Genomic DNA, 17,972 nt, shown 5'->3' with positions numbered 1-17,972 from the left:
CATGGGAAGCTTAAGAAGGAAACAAACACCATGTCCTGATTGAAAAAAAATGAATATATTTCTATGTTTCTCTCTAAAACAACAGCAAACTCAATATATATGTCAGTGCCTAGCAACTAAGAATTTCTAAAGAAGTGCTTATTAATGTAACCATTTACTGTTGGTTTGCAGTATATGATCTTATAAAACCAAAAAACGCACGTGTATTTTAACGCCTCCTAGGTACCAGGCGTTGACATAAAGGGGAGGAATCTCTTTGGGAAATGGAGTTTTCTTTTGAATGGTGCAATCGATCCTTCCTCGAGGACTTGCAGTTTTCTTTCTGTTTGAGGCGCAGTTGCTGGGGAGACTAAATCCAGGTGCCAGGTCACACTAGGCGCTAAGTAAGGCATTTATTTTAAGAATCACTGTGACCTTCTCAAGATGGCGCCAAATTCTTCACTACAGACATCACTCTCGCTCCATGACTTCCTCTATGGCCTCCACTTCCTGTCCAAAGACCCAACTTCTGTCCGAAATTGTGACGGAACGCATGCCATGTTATTAAGTTTTTTTCTATGATGAGAACTTTTGCAAGGTTATAAAAATAATATGAATTTAGTGTATTAGGAGATTTTTCCGCTATCTGAGGTTTCCAGTTTTCCTTTCAATGGCAGAAAGGGGGCTTTTGATCAGGCACACGCCGCGGACAGCTTCTGCCTCAGCGGGTCTTCGGCGGCCGCGGGAAGACCCAAGAGTCACTAGAAGCGCAAGATGGCGACGGCGGCCGCAAACTCGGCTTCAGAACCCGAGGCTGAGCCCAAGGCTGGGCCCAAGGCTGTCGGAGAGGAGGATGAGGTTAAGGCGGCTAGGACAAGGAGGAAGGTGTTATCGCGGGCTGTGGCCGCTGCCACGTACAAGACCATGGGGCCAGGGTGGGATCAGCAGGAGGAAGGCGTGAGCGAGAGCGATGGGGATGAGTACGCCATGGCTTCCTCCGCGGAGAGCTCCCCCGGGGAGTACGAGTGGGAATATGACGAAGAGGAGGAGAAGAATCAGCTGGAGATTGAGAGGCTTGAGGAGCAGGTGGGCTGGAGGGGGTGGGCAGCGGGCACCTTCCTTCAAGTCCTCAGGTCCCCGGGTCCCGGCCTGCTTTCCTAGTCCTCAGTGGCATAAAGCCGCTAAGGCTGCAAACCCGCTTTCATCACGGTAGTTCCTGCCATTTGAGTGCTTACTGCGTGCTTGGTGCTTTGCAAACGTCATCCCACTGAATCCTCGCCACGACCGTGTGAAGGAAGCCCTGTTACCTATCCCCATTTTACTGGAGGAAACAGACTCGTGGAGGAAAGTCTCTTGCTCAAGATAACACTTCCTGCAAGTCAGGCCTTGTAGTTTGATCCCACTCTAGAACTCCCACTCTTAACCACACGTCCAACAGTAGAAATATAAACTCTCATTCGCAAGAGAATCTTACTTTGTTATGTAGGAATGCGGTGATGAAACTTGTAGAAAAAATATTGACCGCTATGGTGATAATAGAAATGGAAAGGTTTCTGATTCTGGAGGTTAAGGCCTCTGTTCTAGCTGTTCCACTTTTGTATGTGCTTGTGCGTATTTCTTAATTTCTCTGAGACTCGGCTTCCTCATCTGCAGATTAGGAGCAACAATTTCTGCATAATGTAATTGTCGTAACTGTAACTATAGCTCAGTGCCTGGCGCCTAGTCATAACATGATCTCTGATTTGTAACCTTATGAGATGGTGGTATCTATTGTATAATCCAGGATCTCAGCAGGAAATAGGTGGCACATTCAAATTAGGATGATTTGAGAGAAAGTCAATAAAGGGACAACTGTGTTTGTAAAGGTGTGGGTAGGGAAATAAGGAGTGATGGTGTAGTATCCCTCACTAGTAACTCCAGAACGTGTTCTGCATCTTTGGGCCAGAAGGGGTGAAGGAAGTGATCTGAATAGTTGTGTGGACAGGGCACCTGAGAGCTGCTGATAACTTTGTTCGAGGGATGCAACCCCAGTGTCCTGTCAAGAATTGGGATGGGGGAAGAAATATCCTGACCTCCCTCTCTTCCTCCCACCAAACTTCTGCTGGTGCTTCCTGCTGGGCAGACCCATCTGGAAGCTGGAGAGCCAGGAAACTTGTACGTGGGGTCAATACTCGGGGACACAGGACAGGGAGTTAAGGGTAGGGTAGATTTGGAGGGGACAAACAGAAGAAATGGAGCACATTCCCTTTTTTTTTGTTTTTGAGACAGTCTCGCCCTGCCACCCAGGCTGGAGTGCAGTAGCACCACTTCAACCTCTGCCTCCCAGGTTCAAGTGATTCTCCTGCCTTGGCCTCCCCAGTAGCTGGGATCCAGGCACGTGCCACCTTGCCTGGCTAATTTTTATATTTTTCGTAGAGATGGATTTCACTATGTCGGCCAGGCTGCTCTTGAACTGACCTCAGGTGATCCACCCACCTCGGCCTCCCAAAGTGTTGGGATTGCAGGCATGAACCACCACGCCTGGCCCACATTGTCTTTTTACAGTTGAAGAAACAGAGGTTCAGAACAAATGATGAAATGATTTGCTTTAAGTCATTCATAGTGGAATTTACACTTAAAAGTGTGGACTAGATGCCACAGTGGATGTGAATTCACTCAGTGAATGTGAAGTTACTAATTTAGTTTACTCACTAAACCTTGCTGAATGTCACTTTCCTTCTAATACTCTGTCTTGCATTGATATTTTTGTTACGTTATTAGATAATGATGTCAATCCACTGGTACAGCTTGTCCCACCCATTACATTTGATTGTCAGAGGAACCAGTTAGGGTTGGCAGATGGTTACCTTTTCTACTTTTTATAAATAAGTGTGCTGAGGCTAACATAGTCTTATTCATTTGGTAGATACAGCATGACTCTGGGTACTGGACTGACTGTGTCCCTGCCCTTGTTTATATAATTTCTTCAGACCGCTAGTCCTGGGCCTTTTGACAAGCCTATTCTGTGACTTGGGGAAAGAGAGGCTTTTGACCAAAGAGGTTGAATCCTCGAGGAGGATGCACAGCTTGCTAGGGAGCAGGAAAAGAGCAGAGGTCTCCTGGCTGCTAGTACTCTGCAGTGGCCTTTCCTGCTACAGATCACCAAGGGTGGAATGTAGTTTAGAATGTGACCACACAGGATGGAACCTGGCAAATGATGAAGACCCTCTGTCCTTATCCTCTTTGACCTGGGGTCTAGAAATGGACTTTTCCAATTTCTCCAAGCTTCCCACCCACCTCATCCTGATCCCACAGCTTCTTGTTTCTGCTATAACTGCTCTTATGGTGGAGCATAATGATGAATCGCTTCCAAATAGGTCTGTGAGAAGCTTGGCCTTGCCATATTTGAGAGTTCTGGTTCTCATCCCTGAGTATATTATTATTTTTGAGACAGTGTTTCGCTCTTGCTCAGGCTAGAGCAGTGGCTTGATCACAGCTCACCTGCAGCCAGGACCTCCCAGGCTCAAGTGATCCTCCAACCTCATCCTCCAAAGTAGCTCAGACTACAGGATGCACCCCCACACCTGGCTAATTAAAAAATTCTTTTTGTAGAGATGGATTCTTGCTATATTGTCCAGCCAGGTTTTGAGTTCCTGAGCTCCAGTGATCCTCCTGCCTCAGCCTCCCAAGTGCTGGGATTACAGGCGTGAGCTAACATGTGTGGCCTCAGTTATATTTATGAAAGCTGGCAGTTTGCTGTGGTGTCTGTGTAACAAAAGCAAATATTTCCCATTATTTGTGTTTGTGTGCTGAAACTAAAAGTGGCACTTCATAGCGGTTTTGGCAGGTTTGTCAGTGCAGCAGTACAGAGACTGTGGCTTTGCAGTTGGGTGTAAACCCAAGCCTTCCACTGAGTAGTGGAAAGGCCTTGTACAGGTTATTTCGGCTCGCAGAGCCTCGGGTGTCCCAGTTAGTAAAATGAAGGTTGTAATAATGCTTTCCTTACAGGGCTGTCCTGGGGCGTGGCACAATGTGTGTAAAGCTCCTGGCACAGTTTGGGACGTAATAGGTGCCAGGTAAAGGCCCGCTCTGTTCTCACTTCCCTGCATTTCCCTTGACTGCACTAGTTGTTTTCTTTCCACCAGACCTCTCTGTTACTTTTCTCCCATCCCCCGCATTCTAGTACAGGTAGGTATAACACATTTTTCACACTGATAGGGAGTTAAATCAGTTGGCAGATCATTTTGTGATTGGTTGAGTTTCCTTTAAAGCATCTATGTTATTAATCCCAGGTACTTGGGAGGCTGAGGCAGGCTAATCATGTGAACCCAGGAGGTGGAGGTTGCAGTGAACTGAGGTCGCACCACTGTACTCCAGCTTGGGCTACAGAGTGAGACTCTGTCTCAAAAAAAAAAAAAAAAATACAATGACATCATTAATGATGTTCTGAGACCAGAATAGACCAGTGTATGTACTCATTTGTCAGTATGGATTGAACCATGTGGAAATAACTCTTTTAAGTGCATTTCAGTATGTATTTAATATGTATACTTTCAGAGTTCTTGTCCATTTATAGTATCTTCATTACTTTAGGCCACGTTGAAGGCAGTTTCTTTACTTTAGTGACTTTTATACCTTTTTCTTCTGATATACACATGGTATTCATGTGAGGGGCACTTGAATACATAGAAATTTCTGACGCTGACTAGCAAGTGCTCTCCCACTTGTATTCATGCTCCAGTTCAGAGTGGTGATGTGGCAGGGAGAGCCTTGAATATTCTTTAATGAAGAAAATATATCCTTCTCAAACTTCTGAAACATCCCAAACTGCTGTTATTTTGTGTGACACACTTGATAGGTGATTTTGAAACATCAGTGTGTCATGGTAGCCCATTTAAGCACCAGAGCTTTAGCCCAGCTCTTTCATGGTACAAAAGAGAAAACAGAACAAGTAGGGATTAGAACACTTGTGTCCTCATCTGGTCCAGTGCTTTTCAACCTATCGCGTAAACATGGGATGGGTTCAGCTTGTCAGGTTTTATGAATCTTGAGCAGGAGAACATTGCTAAAAGTCTTAAGATTTAGAAATGAGCGATCATGTTTGTATCTGTAATTGATTATTATCTTTTGTCCTGTCATTTGATAAATACAAAGCAGTTCACATCATGTACCAGAGTTTCTCACCAGGTACAGTGGCTCACGCCTGTAATCCTAGCACTTTGGGAGGCCAAGACATGATAATCCCTTGAGCCCAGGAGTTTGAGACCAGCCTGGGCAAGATGGTGAGACCCCATTTTTACAAAAAATAAATTTAAAAAAATTAGCAGGGTGTGATGGCATGTGCTTCTAGTAGCAGCTACTGAAGAGGCTGAGGCGGGAGGATCACTTGAGCTCAGGAATTTGAGGTGGCAGTGATTTGTAATTGTGCCACTGCATTCCAGCCTAGGTAAGAGTGAGACCCTGTCTTAAAAAACAAAAATGAAAAAAAAAAAGAGTTTCTCAAAGTCACTATTTTTCAAACTAGGGATCACAGTCATAGGTCATGAATTCATTTTAGCTGATACAGCAAGTGCCACCTGAGCCATGATGGTTTTGAGGTCTCTCTTCAGTTTGTCCTGTGCCAGTTCCACTGATTAACTTATTGCTAAGGCTTCCTATCTGGTAAGATATCCTCCTACCTGATTTTTTTTTTTCTTTCCCTACAGGATGTGCTTTTGTTCTTTCTAAATTTTAGAATTATTTTGTCAAGGTCTGTGAAAAACCCTGGTCGTTTTCATATTTAAATTGCATTAAATTTATGTATGGGTGATTTAGGGAAGAATTGAAGGAGAACTTTGTTGTAATGATTATTCTAACCCAGAATATGCATATAACTCCATTCGTCCAGGTATTTAATATTCTTTCTTTGAGACATGGTCTTGCTGTGTCACCCAGGCTGGAGTGCGGTGGCATGATCTCAGCACACTGCAACCTCTGCCTGCTGGGCTCAAGCAATCCTCTCACCTCAGCCTCTCGAGTAGCTGGGACCACAGGCATGTGCCGCCATGCTCAGCTAGTTTTTATAACTTTCGTAGAGACAAGGTTTTGCTATGTTGTCCAGGCTGGTCTTGAGCTCCTAGTAGACTCAAGTGATCTACCCACCTCTACCTCCCAGAGAGCTGGGATTACAGCTTTGAGCCACTGCACCTGGCCAAGTCTTTAATATCTTTCAATCAAGTTTGAAAACAATACGACATACAGGCTCACACATCTATTGTTAGATGTATTTCTAACAATATATCTGTGTTTGATGTTTATGCTATCCTATGTAAAATTACATTTTAAAGCATGCTGATTTATGAAAATTAATTTTTTATTGTAAAACACATACTGTTAAATTTGCTGTCTTATTCTTAAGTGTACAGTTCAGTTCTGAGGCATATCTCCAAACTTTTCATTTGCATATATATAACTCTGTACCCATTAAACAACTCCCTTTTCCCTCCTTCCCAATGCCCTGCTAACTACCCTTGTAGTTTTCTATGATTTTGACTAGATACTTATTGTAAGTGGAATCATACAGTATTTGTTTCTTTTTATGTAACTGATTTTTATACACTGCTCTCATTGCTTTTCACCTTGCTAATCTTTATTATTTCTAAATGATTTGTTTGTAGATGAGTTTTGGTTTACAGTGATATCATCTGACCATAATTACAGTTCTCATCCTTTTCTCTCTTTATATCCATTTCTTTTCCTTGTCTCATTGTTCCAACCCCAGACCTCCAGTACAGGATTAAATAGAATGTGATACTGGGAAGCTTTTTGTGTTCTTTATTTTAATTTTAATTTTTTAATTAAAAATTTTTTTTTTTTTTTTTTTTTTTTTATAGACGGGGTTTCACCATGTTGGTCAGGCTGGTCTTGAACTCCTGACCTCAGGTGATCCACCTGCCTTGGCCTCCAAAGTGCTTGGATTACAGGCGTGAGCCACCGCGCCTGGCCGCTTTTTGTGTTTTTTAAAGGGAATTTTAATGTATTACCATTAGGAGTCATATTTATTATACATTTTTAAAATCAAGTTAAGGTTAAGGAAGTGCTTTTCTATTCCTAGTTTGCTAATCCTTTTTTTTTTGAGATAGAGTCTTGCTCTTGTTTTGCCCAGGTGGTAGTGCAATGGCATGATGTTAGCTCACTACAACCTCTGCCTTCCGGGTTCAAGAGATTCTCCTGCCTCAGCCTCCTGAATAGCTGGAATTACAGGCACCTGCCATCATGCCTGGCTAATTTTCTTGTTTTTAATAGAGATGGGGTTTCGTCATGTTGGCCAGGCTGGTCTTGAACTCCTGACCTCATGATTGGCCTCCCAGAGTGCTGGGATTAAAGGCGTGAGCCACCACACCCGGCCAATTTGCTAATTCTTAATTTTGAATCATGAATGGGATGTTTTAATCAAATGCTTTTTCTTCATTGAGGTAATCATACTGTTTTTTCCTCAAATCTGATGGTGGAAAACCTATACTAGATGATTTTGTAATGTAAAAACACCCTTGCATTCCTAGGATAGATCCAATTTGGTCCTTATATATTGTTCTCTTTATACATTTTTAAATTTAATACTTTATTTAGGATTTTTGTATTAGTGCTCTTGAGTGAGACTGACCTGTAATTTATTGAATTCTGTGTGCCAGGTAGGTAAAGAATCTAACCAAGTCAAGGCATAAGACATACAAGGTACTTATTTCATGGAGACTTTAGGTGATGACGGAAATAAGCAAGATGATGAGATGGAAAACAGCTTGCAGCAGGTAGGGGTCTCCTTAAGAAAGAGTAGCTTTTGGGGGGCCCCTCTGAGGAAGTGAAGTTTATACCTGAAGCATGAGGAGTGGCCAGGCAGATAAAAGGGGAGAGATCCTTCTGGACTGAAGGAGCAGCAGGTGCCCAGCCCTGAGGTTGGAGAGATGTTGGAATATTTGAGTTACACAAAGCTGGATGCCATGTTGAGAGGCGGGTGGTTTGAGATGTAGTTGGAGAGATGAGCCTAGCATGCTGGGATTGAACATGAGGCAAGGATTTGCACATTGTTGCTAGGATACTGGGAAGCCGTGGAACGTTTTTACTATTATAATTAGTAAGGATAATGTGTTCTTGTTTAAAATCTAAACACATGAACAAAACCCTGCAATCCTTCATATTTGTGTTCTGTGAATGGTTGTTCCTTCTCCCCACTCCATTTAAAGGTTCACTGGGTACTTCATTGTTAAATTTTTATTCTAAAGTTCAAGTAATCATATTCATTGGCTGTTTTTCTGTATTTTAATGAAATAGCTAGTACTTGGATTATTAGGGTATGTTGTCAGATGCTAAAGTGTAATTTGAATGAAGTATAGGTAATCTTTTATCTCTGGAGAGGGAAATATTCCTAAAATGTGGCAGAATAGATGCTAATGAAGTGTTGGTATACTGACTTAAATCACCCCTATAATCCCAACTTGCAGAAAAGCTTTTTAAAAAATTAAACTTTATTTTGAGATAATTTTAGATTTCCATACACTTGTGAAAAATAATACAGAGATTTTTATGTACTTTTTACCCAGTTTCCCTCAACGGTAAAACTTTGCAAAACTATAATATGATATATAATAACAACCTGGATATTGACATTGATATGGTCAAGATACAGATAATTTCTGTCACCATGAGGAACCTTGATGTTGCTCTGAACATTTTCTCCTGTCCTAACATTTTGTGGTGTTATATTTACATTTTACATTTAAGTCTCTGATCGTTTTGAGTTATTTCTGTAAGCCGTGAAGTTTAGGTCAAGGTGTATTTGTTTTGCCTATGGATATCCAATTGCTCTAGCATCATTTTTTGGAAAGGCCTTTTTTTCCTCCGTCGCATTGCTTTTGTCAGAAATTATTTGGGCATGTTTGTGTGGGTCTGGCTTCTGTTCTCTTCATTCATCTATGTGTCTTTCTGCCATTTTCACACTGCCTTGATCATTGTAGCTATATTGTAGGTTTTAGTGTCAGTCAGGTAGAGTGATTTCTCCCACTTTATTCTTTTTCAAGATCATGTTTAGCTATTTTAGGGTCTCTGCCATCCCATATACATTTTAGAATAAGCTTGTCTATGTCTACGAAAAACCTCATCGTTGGGATTTTAATTGGAGTTTCATTAAGCCTGTAAGTCAGTTTAGGGAGAATTTACTTCTTGACTATGGTGAGTCTTGAATCTAGGAACATGAAATATCTATTTTTTTAGGTCTTTGATTTCTTTCCTTAGGAGTTTGTCGTTTTCTTTTCTTTTTTTTTTCAATTTGTCATTTTCAGCGTGCGGATTCTATAAACGTTTTAAGTTTACACATAATTATTTAGGTTTTTTGGAGTAGTTGTAAATGGTGTTAATGTTTTTAAATTTGGTTTCCACATGTTTAGTGTGTTTTTTTTTTCTTTATGTTTATTTTGTATTCTGTGACCTTGCTCAGTTCACTATTTTTGGAGTTCTTTTTAAATTGATTCCTTAAGATTATCTACTTAGCCATATCATCTACAAATCAGGACAGTTTTATTAGTTTTATTTCTTTCTGAGCTGTATACCTTTTATGTCTTTTCCTTGTCTTGTTGAACGGGCTAGAACTTCTAGGACTGTTGGAAAAGTGGTGAGAGCAGACAGCCTTGCCTTGTTCCTGATTTTAGGATGAAACCATTCTATCTTTTGCCATTAGGAATGAGGTTAAGGTAACCTCTATCCCAACTTATGGGATAGGTTTTTTTATAGATGCTCTTTGTCAGATTGAGGTTGTTTGCCTCTATCCCTAACTTGCTGAGCGTTATTACCATGAATGGTCGTTGGATTTTTGTCACATGCATTTTCTGCATCTATTGATACCGTGAGTTTTCTTCTTTAGCTTTTTGATACAGTGGATTACAATAATTGATTTTCAAATATTGAATTAGCCTTGTATACCTGGAATAAATCTCACTTGGTCATGGTATATAGTTCTTCTTATACATTGATTGCTGCAATTTCATTTTCATTCCCTTCTTTAAAGTACTTTTAAATTTTCTTGGAGACTTCCTTTTTGACCTGTAGATTATTTGGAAGTGTACTGCTTAATTTCCAAGTGTTCAGAGATTTTCTTACGGTTAATAGTTTCTAATTTGATTCCATTGTGGTCAGAAAACATACTCTGTATGGTTTCATATCCCGTAAGTTGTTGAGGTTTGTTTTATGGCCAAGGATATGGCTTCAGTGAATGTTCCATAAGTACTTGAGGGGAATATGTATTCTGTATTGTTGGGTGGGTTGTTCTGTGCATATAAATTAGATCATATTCATTGACGGTGTTGTTGAGTTCTTCTATACCCTGTTTCGTTTTCTCAAGAAAAGTTAAAAATTTTTCTTTCTTTTTAAAAACTTAAAATTTAAAAAATTTTCTAATTTTCTTTTTCTTTTATTCATCTTGTTTTTGACCAGGTTCATCACATTCACATGTCCAGTAGTTTTATCAGTTGCTGAAAAGGGAGGTGTTAAAGTTCCCAGATATAATTGCTGCTGTGTCTCTTTTTCAGCTCTGCAGTTTTTGCTTCATGAATTTTGAAGCACTGGTTCCTACACATTTAGGATTGTTATGTCTTCCTGGTAGATTGATCCACTTAACATTATGTGTCATTATATAATATACTACTTTTTATCTCTAGTAATTTTTTTTGCTCTGAAGTCTGCATTATGTGATATTAATATATCCACTTCAGCTTTTAAATTAATGCTTGCATGTTGTCTTTTTCTGTCCTTTTCCTTTCAACCAGTTTACCTGTGTCTTTGAATTTGAAGTAAGTTTCTTGTACTTGCTGTATAGTTGGGTTGTGTTTCTATCCACTTTGCCATTATCTACCTTTTAATTAGTATATATGCACCATTTACATTTAAGGCAATTGTTTCTTTATTCGGACCAAAGCCTGCCATTTATTTTCTGTTTCTCGTTCTTCTGTTTTTCCTTTGTTGCCTTCCTCTGGATTATTTGAATATTTTTTAGATTTTCATCTTGATTTATTTAAAATGGTTTTTTAGTGTAATTGCTTTGAATAGTTTTCTCAATATACAGATTTCACTTACATGATATTAGTGTTTTACCATTTGAGTGAAGTGTGGAAATCTTCCATTTTAGTTCTCTTTCCATCTCCATGTTTAAATACTACTGTGTTGGGTATCATTTGTTTCATCACATAAGATTTAGAAACTGCTCATGAGGAGAGGAGGATTATCTGTAATAGTTCCCATGTTTCTGCTCTTCCTGTTGTTCTTCCTTTTTGATCCTCTAGGATTCCTTCTTTTAACTTTCTGTTCAAAGAACTTCCTTTAGATATTCTTCAAGGGTAGGTCTACTAGTGACATTTTTAGTTTTTCTTTGTCTCAGATATATGGTAACTTAAAAAAGTAATTTTAGTTTGAAAAGTTTCAAATGTAGAAATAAAACTTTATGTACCTGTCACTCATCATCAACAGATACCAACCTGCTGCCATTCTTGTTTCTCTAATAGGGATTTCCTTTTTTTTTTTTTTTTTTTTGAGATAGGGTCTTGCTCTGTCACCCAGGCCTAGAGTGCTGTGACATGATCTTAGCTCAGTCTCCCAGGCTCAGGTGATCCACTTCAGCCTCTGAAGTAGCTGGGACTACAGGTGCATGCCACCACATCTGCTAATTTTTTGTATTTTTGGTAGAGACAGGGTTTTTTACTATGTTGTCCAGGCCGGTCTTGAACTCCTGAGCTCAAGCAATCCACCTGCCTTGGCCCCACGAAGTGGGAGGCCCCACGTCTCGGATTACAGACGTGAGCCACCACAACTGGCCTCCATCTTTTTTATTTAGGAAAATAAAAGAGGTCTTACAGTGTACCTCACATGTGCTAAAGGACGTTATGAAATTACCTTTTTTTGTTTTTTTTAGTTTTTTTTTTTTTAAAGACCAGTGTAACAGTAGAAATTATCTTTTTAAGTCTTTTGAAGACTCAGTATGAGCTAGAAACTAGTAGTATCCTCATTTTATAGATGAGGAAATAGAGGCTTTGGAACATAAATAACTTGCCTAAGGTCACATACTTTTTATTTGTTTGATTAGAATGTCTCTTTACTTCCAAGAGAACCTGCGTGTCTTCTAACAGGAACTGTAACAGATTTGAGGGAGCTTTATGTTTGTTACAAAAGCCTCTTTTATTGTTTTGTCTTCTTCCTGTGGGTACATGTTGGGTTGCTGTTTCGGTGGTTTTCTCAGAGAGCACATTTATGTTTTTGTGGCAGGTGTGTGTATAGTCACCAGTAGTGACAAAAGTTAAGTTACTTGATGATGGCATTTTAAGTTTCAACTTGTTTCTTTTCCCGTTAGTTGTCTATCAATGTCTATGACTACAACTGCCACGTGGACCTGATTAGGCTGCTCCGGCTGGAAGGGGAGCTTACCAAGGTGAGGATGGCTCGCCAGAAGATGAGTGAGATCTTTCCCTTGACTGAAGGTAAGCTTCAGCAGTCAGGCTGCTTTTAGAAACAAACGAGAGTATACAATTTTTCAATGCTGAAAGTGGGATGTGATCCTTGTAGAAAACCTGGAACATACAGTCTAGTGGAAAGAAGACAACTCATCAGTTCACTGTTTTTAGTTTGTTATCTTGTAGTTTTTTGCAAAATGTAGTTATGATCGTATAACATGGATTTCGAATTCTGATTTCTTTATTCTAACGTTATGGTAAACATTTGTAATGTAATTAAACTTGACTCCCATTTCTCTGTTTCCCATTCCAGTATTTATTTAGTTAACCCATTCTCTTGAAACCAGAAAATTGTAAATATGTTTAAACTTTTACAGAGTTTACGTAAATGTTTCGTACATTAATTGTTCCATAGTAGTTGGGCATTTAGGTTATTTCTACTTATTTGCTTATTAGAAACATGATTATACTGAACAACTTCATGAATATTCGTAAGTGATCTTTTGGGCAGTACTTAGAACACTTTGGTTCTAGATCCCACTCTGCCCCTTTTCCCTTCTGCAAGGCATAACTGTCGAGGGTAGATGCTGGAATCAGATGACTCAGATTCATTCCTGGCTACATCTTAAGCAAATTAGGTAAACATTGTAAAACTAGTTTTTCTAGCAGTAAAATGAAGGCAACAGTGGTTTCTGCCTTGTAATGTATGACAGAATAGGATGAGCTAGTCTGCATATAACAATTAACACATGCCTGGCATGTTGTAATTCTTAGATAGATGTTATTATTATAGGTGTTACCATCACCAACCTTATAGGATTACGATAAAGACTGAATGAGAAAAGTGATTTGCAAAATATAAAATCCCTAATAGGTGGAGGATATTATGATTTTAGTGATTTCATCTTACTTGGAAGCATAAAACCTGCTATGTGCTTGGTTCAGGTTGTTTTGTTTTGTTTTGAGATATAGAGTCTCGCTCTCTCACCGGGCTGGAGTGCAGTGGCGCAATATTGGCTCACCACAACATCCAACTCACTGGTTCAAGCGATTCTCCTCCCTCAGCCTCCTGAGTATCTAGGATTACAGGCATGCGCCACCATGCCCAGCATGGTAGAGACAGGGTTTATTTTTGGTAGAGACAGGGTTTTACCATGTTGGCCAGGATGGTCTTGATCTCCTGACCTGGTGATCTGCCTGCCTTGTCCTCCCAAAGTGCTGGGATTACAGATGTGAGCCACCGAGTCCAGCTTGTTTAGGTTTTAAGAAGTGAATTTCTGGATACAATGCCAGGTTGTATAAGATGGATGAAACATTTGTGTGCTGAGGTCTCTTGGTAAAGTCCCTGCTCCCAGCCTACCCTTTGGTGTTAATGCAAAAGGTACTGTTGTCTTGTAGAGCTCTGGCTGGAGTGGCTGCACGACGAGATCAGCATGGCCCAGGATGGCCTGGACAGAGAACACGTGTATGACCTCTTTGAGAAAGCCGTGAAGGATTACATTTGTAAGTTCCCATGGACTTTTAGGATACCTGGCAATGTCATGTAGGTCAGTCTGCTGTTGAGGACTGTATTATGAGATGTTGTTACCCAGAAAAGGGAATGTTAGCCTCACAGTTAGCAAGATTTAAGTTCAGTTTTCTTATCATTGTCTTTAGTCTTTAATTGAGGAAGTTTGGTTTTAAAATAAAAGTGGAAGAAACACTTGTAGTAAGGGAATGAATACACTCACACTCAGGATTTATTGGCAGTGAGAACCTACATGGTATTTCCAGGCGATCTTTTATACATTAAATAGGTTTTTAGAGGTTTTGGACAGGGTGCTTTAAAAAAAAAAGATGAAAACATTAAAAGAAACCCTTTTTGTTTTGAAGTTAACTATAGAGTCATAGGAAGTTGCAGAAATAGTACAGAGAAGTCTTGTATACTCACTTTACCCAGTTTCCTCCAATATCTTGTTTCTGTAGTACAGAATCAAAACCAGGAAATTGACCTTGGAACAATGGGAAAAAGACATTTTTATTACATGTGTAGATTCATCTAACCGCTTGCAATCCCGATATAGACCTGTTCTGTTCCCACAGACACCTCCTTTGCCTGCTAGTATTGACATCTTACCAGCGCAAGTGAAGTATACAAGACTCATCTCCCTTTAAGTCTCTTTGCTATCTCCTGTATATAGTATAATTGTTTTAAATATTTTCTGTACATGAATTGGGGACCACATCAGACAATGCTGTGGACAAAATGCTTTTAAAAAACATTTTAAAGTTGGGCATGGTGGCTCATGCCTGTAATTCTAGAACTTTGTGAGACCAAGGCTGGGGGATCACTTGAGGTCAGGATTTCAAGACCAGCCTGGCCAACATGGCAAAACCCCATCTCTACTAAAAATACAAAAATTAGCCAGGCATGGTGGCACGTGCCTGTAATCTCAGCTACTCGGGAGACTCAGGCAGGAGAATTGCTTGAACCCGGGAGGCAGAGCTTGCAGTGAGCTGAGGTTGTGCCACTGCACTGTAGCCTGGGCAACGGAGCAAGATTATATCTCAAAGAAAAGCATTTTAAGGCCAGGCGTGGTGGCTTATGTCTGTAATCCCAGCAGTTTGGGAGGCTGAGGCAGGTTGATCACTTGAGCCCAGGAGTTTGAAATCAGCCTGCCCAACATGCTGAAACCCCATCTCTACTAAAAACACAATTAGCTGGGCGTGGTGGCATGCAGGCCTGTAATCCCAGCTACTCAGGTGGCTGAGGTATGAAAATTGCTTGAACCCAGGAGGCAGAGGTTGCAGTGAGCAGCAATTGCGTTATTGTACTCCAGCCGGGGTGACAAAGTGAGACTCTGTCTCAATATAAAAAAAGAGGCATTTAAAAAATTTCCCCTTTGAGATTTCACATCCTCTTCCTTGTTGACTTCCCACTGGGAGCGTTCTCCTTTATGAGAAGCATTGATACTTACCAGATAGACTGTTCTGAGATAGAGAATTTTTGTGTATCTTTATAAGCCAAGAAGAATTCACATTTTTTTGTTTATAATCTGAATAATAAAAATAAGAGGTGTTTTATGAATATAAAATGATATTAAAAATGTTTTTTTCTTTCTTTTTTTTTTTTTTTTTTTTTGAGACAGAGTTTTCACTCTTGTTACCCAGGCTGGAGTGCAATGGCGCGATCTCGGCTCACCACAACCTCCGCCTCCTGGGTTCAACAAGTAATTCTCCTGCCTCAGCCTCCCGAGTAGCTGGGACTACAGGCGCGTGCCATTATACCAAGCTAATTTTTGTATTTTTAGTAGAGATGGGGTTTCACCATGTTGACCCGGATGGTCTCTATTTCTTGACCTCGTGATCCACCTGCCTTGGCCTCCCAAAGTGCTGGGATTATAGGCGTGAGCCACCGCGCCCAGCCTTTTTTTTTGAGATGGAGTCTTGCTCTGTCACCCAGGCTGGAGTGCAGTGGCATGATCTCGGCTCATTGCAACCTCTGGGTTCAAGTAATTCTTCTGCCTCAGCCTCCCGAGTAGCTGGGACTATAAGTGCCCGCCACCACGCCTGGCCAATTTTTGTATTTTTAGTAGAGATGGGGTTTTACCATATTGGCCAGGCTGCTCTTGAATTCTTGACCTCATGATCCACCCGCCTCGGCCTCCCAAAGTGCTGGGATTATAGGCGTGACACACTGTGCCCGGCCAAATGTGATTTTAAAAGCTATACATGTTCCTCTGCTCCGCGGCCCATGAGTCTTCTTTTAGAGTCACTGATAGTTTTAGCAGCTCCTGGTATTGCCATGATTTCTGAGGATCCTGTTACCCCCTTCTTGCTCTCTCATAGCCCTTGTTAATAGTACTGGTTATCTTTTTCTGAGGGTCTCTGGTCTTCTCCAGACTGTAATTTTTTTGGTCCTTTATGGTCATTTCTGCTGTTAGCCTTCACCGTCATTTAGTGCTGCTGTATGAGTACTTTTTTTTTCTTGTCCTATTCCTCTCAAGCGATTGCACAATGAATACTTTTTTTGTAGGCATATTTCTTTCATTATGTATCAGTTTTGATATTTGGGTATTTTATATTCCAAACTAATTGAACACTTCTTATTTTTAGGTCCTAACATTTGGCTAGAGTATGGTCAGTACTCAGTCGGTGGGATTGGTCAGAAAGGTGGCCTTGAGAAAGTTCGCTCCGTGTTTGAAAGGGCTCTCTCATCTGTCGGTTTACATATGACTAAAGGACTTGCCCTCTGGGAGGCTTACCGAGAGTTTGAAAGTGCTATTGTGGAAGCTGCTCGGGTGAGTACTTGTGTTTATCTCTGAATGAGCCAGGGCTGTCTTTGTAAGTCTCCTTGGAAGGATTATTTTGGAATACATGTCCAAGATGAATCTTGCAGCACATATAGTCAATAAAATGGTCTTTGCTAATCCCTTAGTGGGTGGGTGATAGATAACCTTTTTTTGTACCCTTTCTGGCATTTGGTGTAATACCTATGAAAGTAGTCATATAAATTTTTTTAACTTGAACTGAAATTTGTTGAGATATTTTTTGAAGTTGAAAGAAGCAGAGTTGGCCATGTGCGGTGGCTTATGATTGTAATCCCAGCACTTTGGGAGGCTGACGCCAGAGGATCACTTGAATTCAGGAGTGCAAGACCAGCCTGGGCAATATAGTGAGACCCCATCTCTACAAGAAGTAAAATGTTAGTCGGGTGTGATGGCGAATGCCTGTGGTCCTAGCTACTCAGGACTCTGAGGTGGGAGGATTGTTTGAACCTGGAATATGAGACGTAGTGAGCTGTGATCACACCACCACACTTCAGCTGGGGTGATAGTGAAAATCCTTCTCAAAAGAAAAAGCAAAGAAAGAACCACAGTTTGTCATTTACTACTAATTTGCTTCTTTAGCCCGTAGCTGGCTTCCTTTCCCCTTTTGATCGGGAACAAACCTTTGATTCACAGCTTGAGAAAGTCCACAGTCTCTTCCGGCGACAGTTGGCGATCCCACTCTATGGTAAGAGAAACTGACATGTCAACAGCCAGCCCTCTGGTTTTTAAAATGCTTTGGGGTATGACATGCAATTAGACCTTTCCCACCATTCTGTGAGGCAGGTAGAGCTGGTGTTCTTATTCTCCTTGGACGTTGTCTCTCTGGATGAGGTCCTTGGTAAAAACATCTTGAATGTTAATGCTTAAGAGGGTTGTTAGGGTCAGAGGCAGGACTAGAAGCCAAACTCCCTGACTCCCAGGTGAGAGCTCTTTTCTCCTTTGAGACCTGGTTGAAAGGCAGAGATAGGGTCTCTGAAAGGAATAGTGAGTGACACCTGTATTTTTTTGGGAAAACTTTATTGAACAAGAGTTTCATTATGATCATTTTCTCTTAACAAGTAACCTCTTCCATAACAGCAGGAATTTTACATGGGTTTAGATCATTCATCTATGGGAGGGCTTTGGTTCAGAGGTACAGTTGATTGGAAGTACTCATAAGTGAGTTTCATGGGGTTTGGTAAAGAGTCTCATTTGGTAAATACATTTTGGCACTCCAAGCCTTTGAGTCTTTGGAGCT

At 40.7% G+C, this 17,972-nt stretch overlaps 1 protein-coding gene across 2 annotated transcripts in view; it reads left to right on the top strand.

Annotated features, from left to right (window-relative positions):
* Positions 1-734: 734 nt before the first annotated feature.
* SART3 (spliceosome associated factor 3, U4/U6 recycling protein) overlaps positions 735-17,972 on the top strand; it is a 43,339-nt gene continuing 26,101 nt past the window's right edge. Inside the window, exons 1-5 of one of the 2 annotated variants that reach the window (XM_002752952.8) lie at positions 735-1,065; positions 12,326-12,452; positions 13,824-13,928; positions 16,521-16,705; positions 17,369-17,420. In XM_002752952.8, coding sequence (XP_002752998.1) covers positions 754-1,065; positions 12,326-12,452; positions 13,824-13,928; positions 16,521-16,705; positions 17,369-17,420 — 781 coding nt within the window. In that variant the 5' untranslated portion in view covers positions 735-753. Of the gene's footprint in view, positions 1,066-12,325; positions 12,453-13,823; positions 13,929-16,520; positions 16,706-17,314; positions 17,421-17,972 lie in introns of both variants that reach the window. The other variant, XM_054238822.2, reaches the window with a different exon arrangement.

Source organism: Callithrix jacchus, chromosome 9 (genome assembly GCF_049354715.1).
Source record: "Callithrix jacchus isolate 240 chromosome 9, calJac240_pri, whole genome shotgun sequence".
Taxonomy (NCBI): domain Eukaryota; kingdom Metazoa; phylum Chordata; class Mammalia; order Primates; family Cebidae; genus Callithrix; species Callithrix jacchus.
This window is presented reverse-complemented; position numbering and strand designations above follow the sequence as displayed.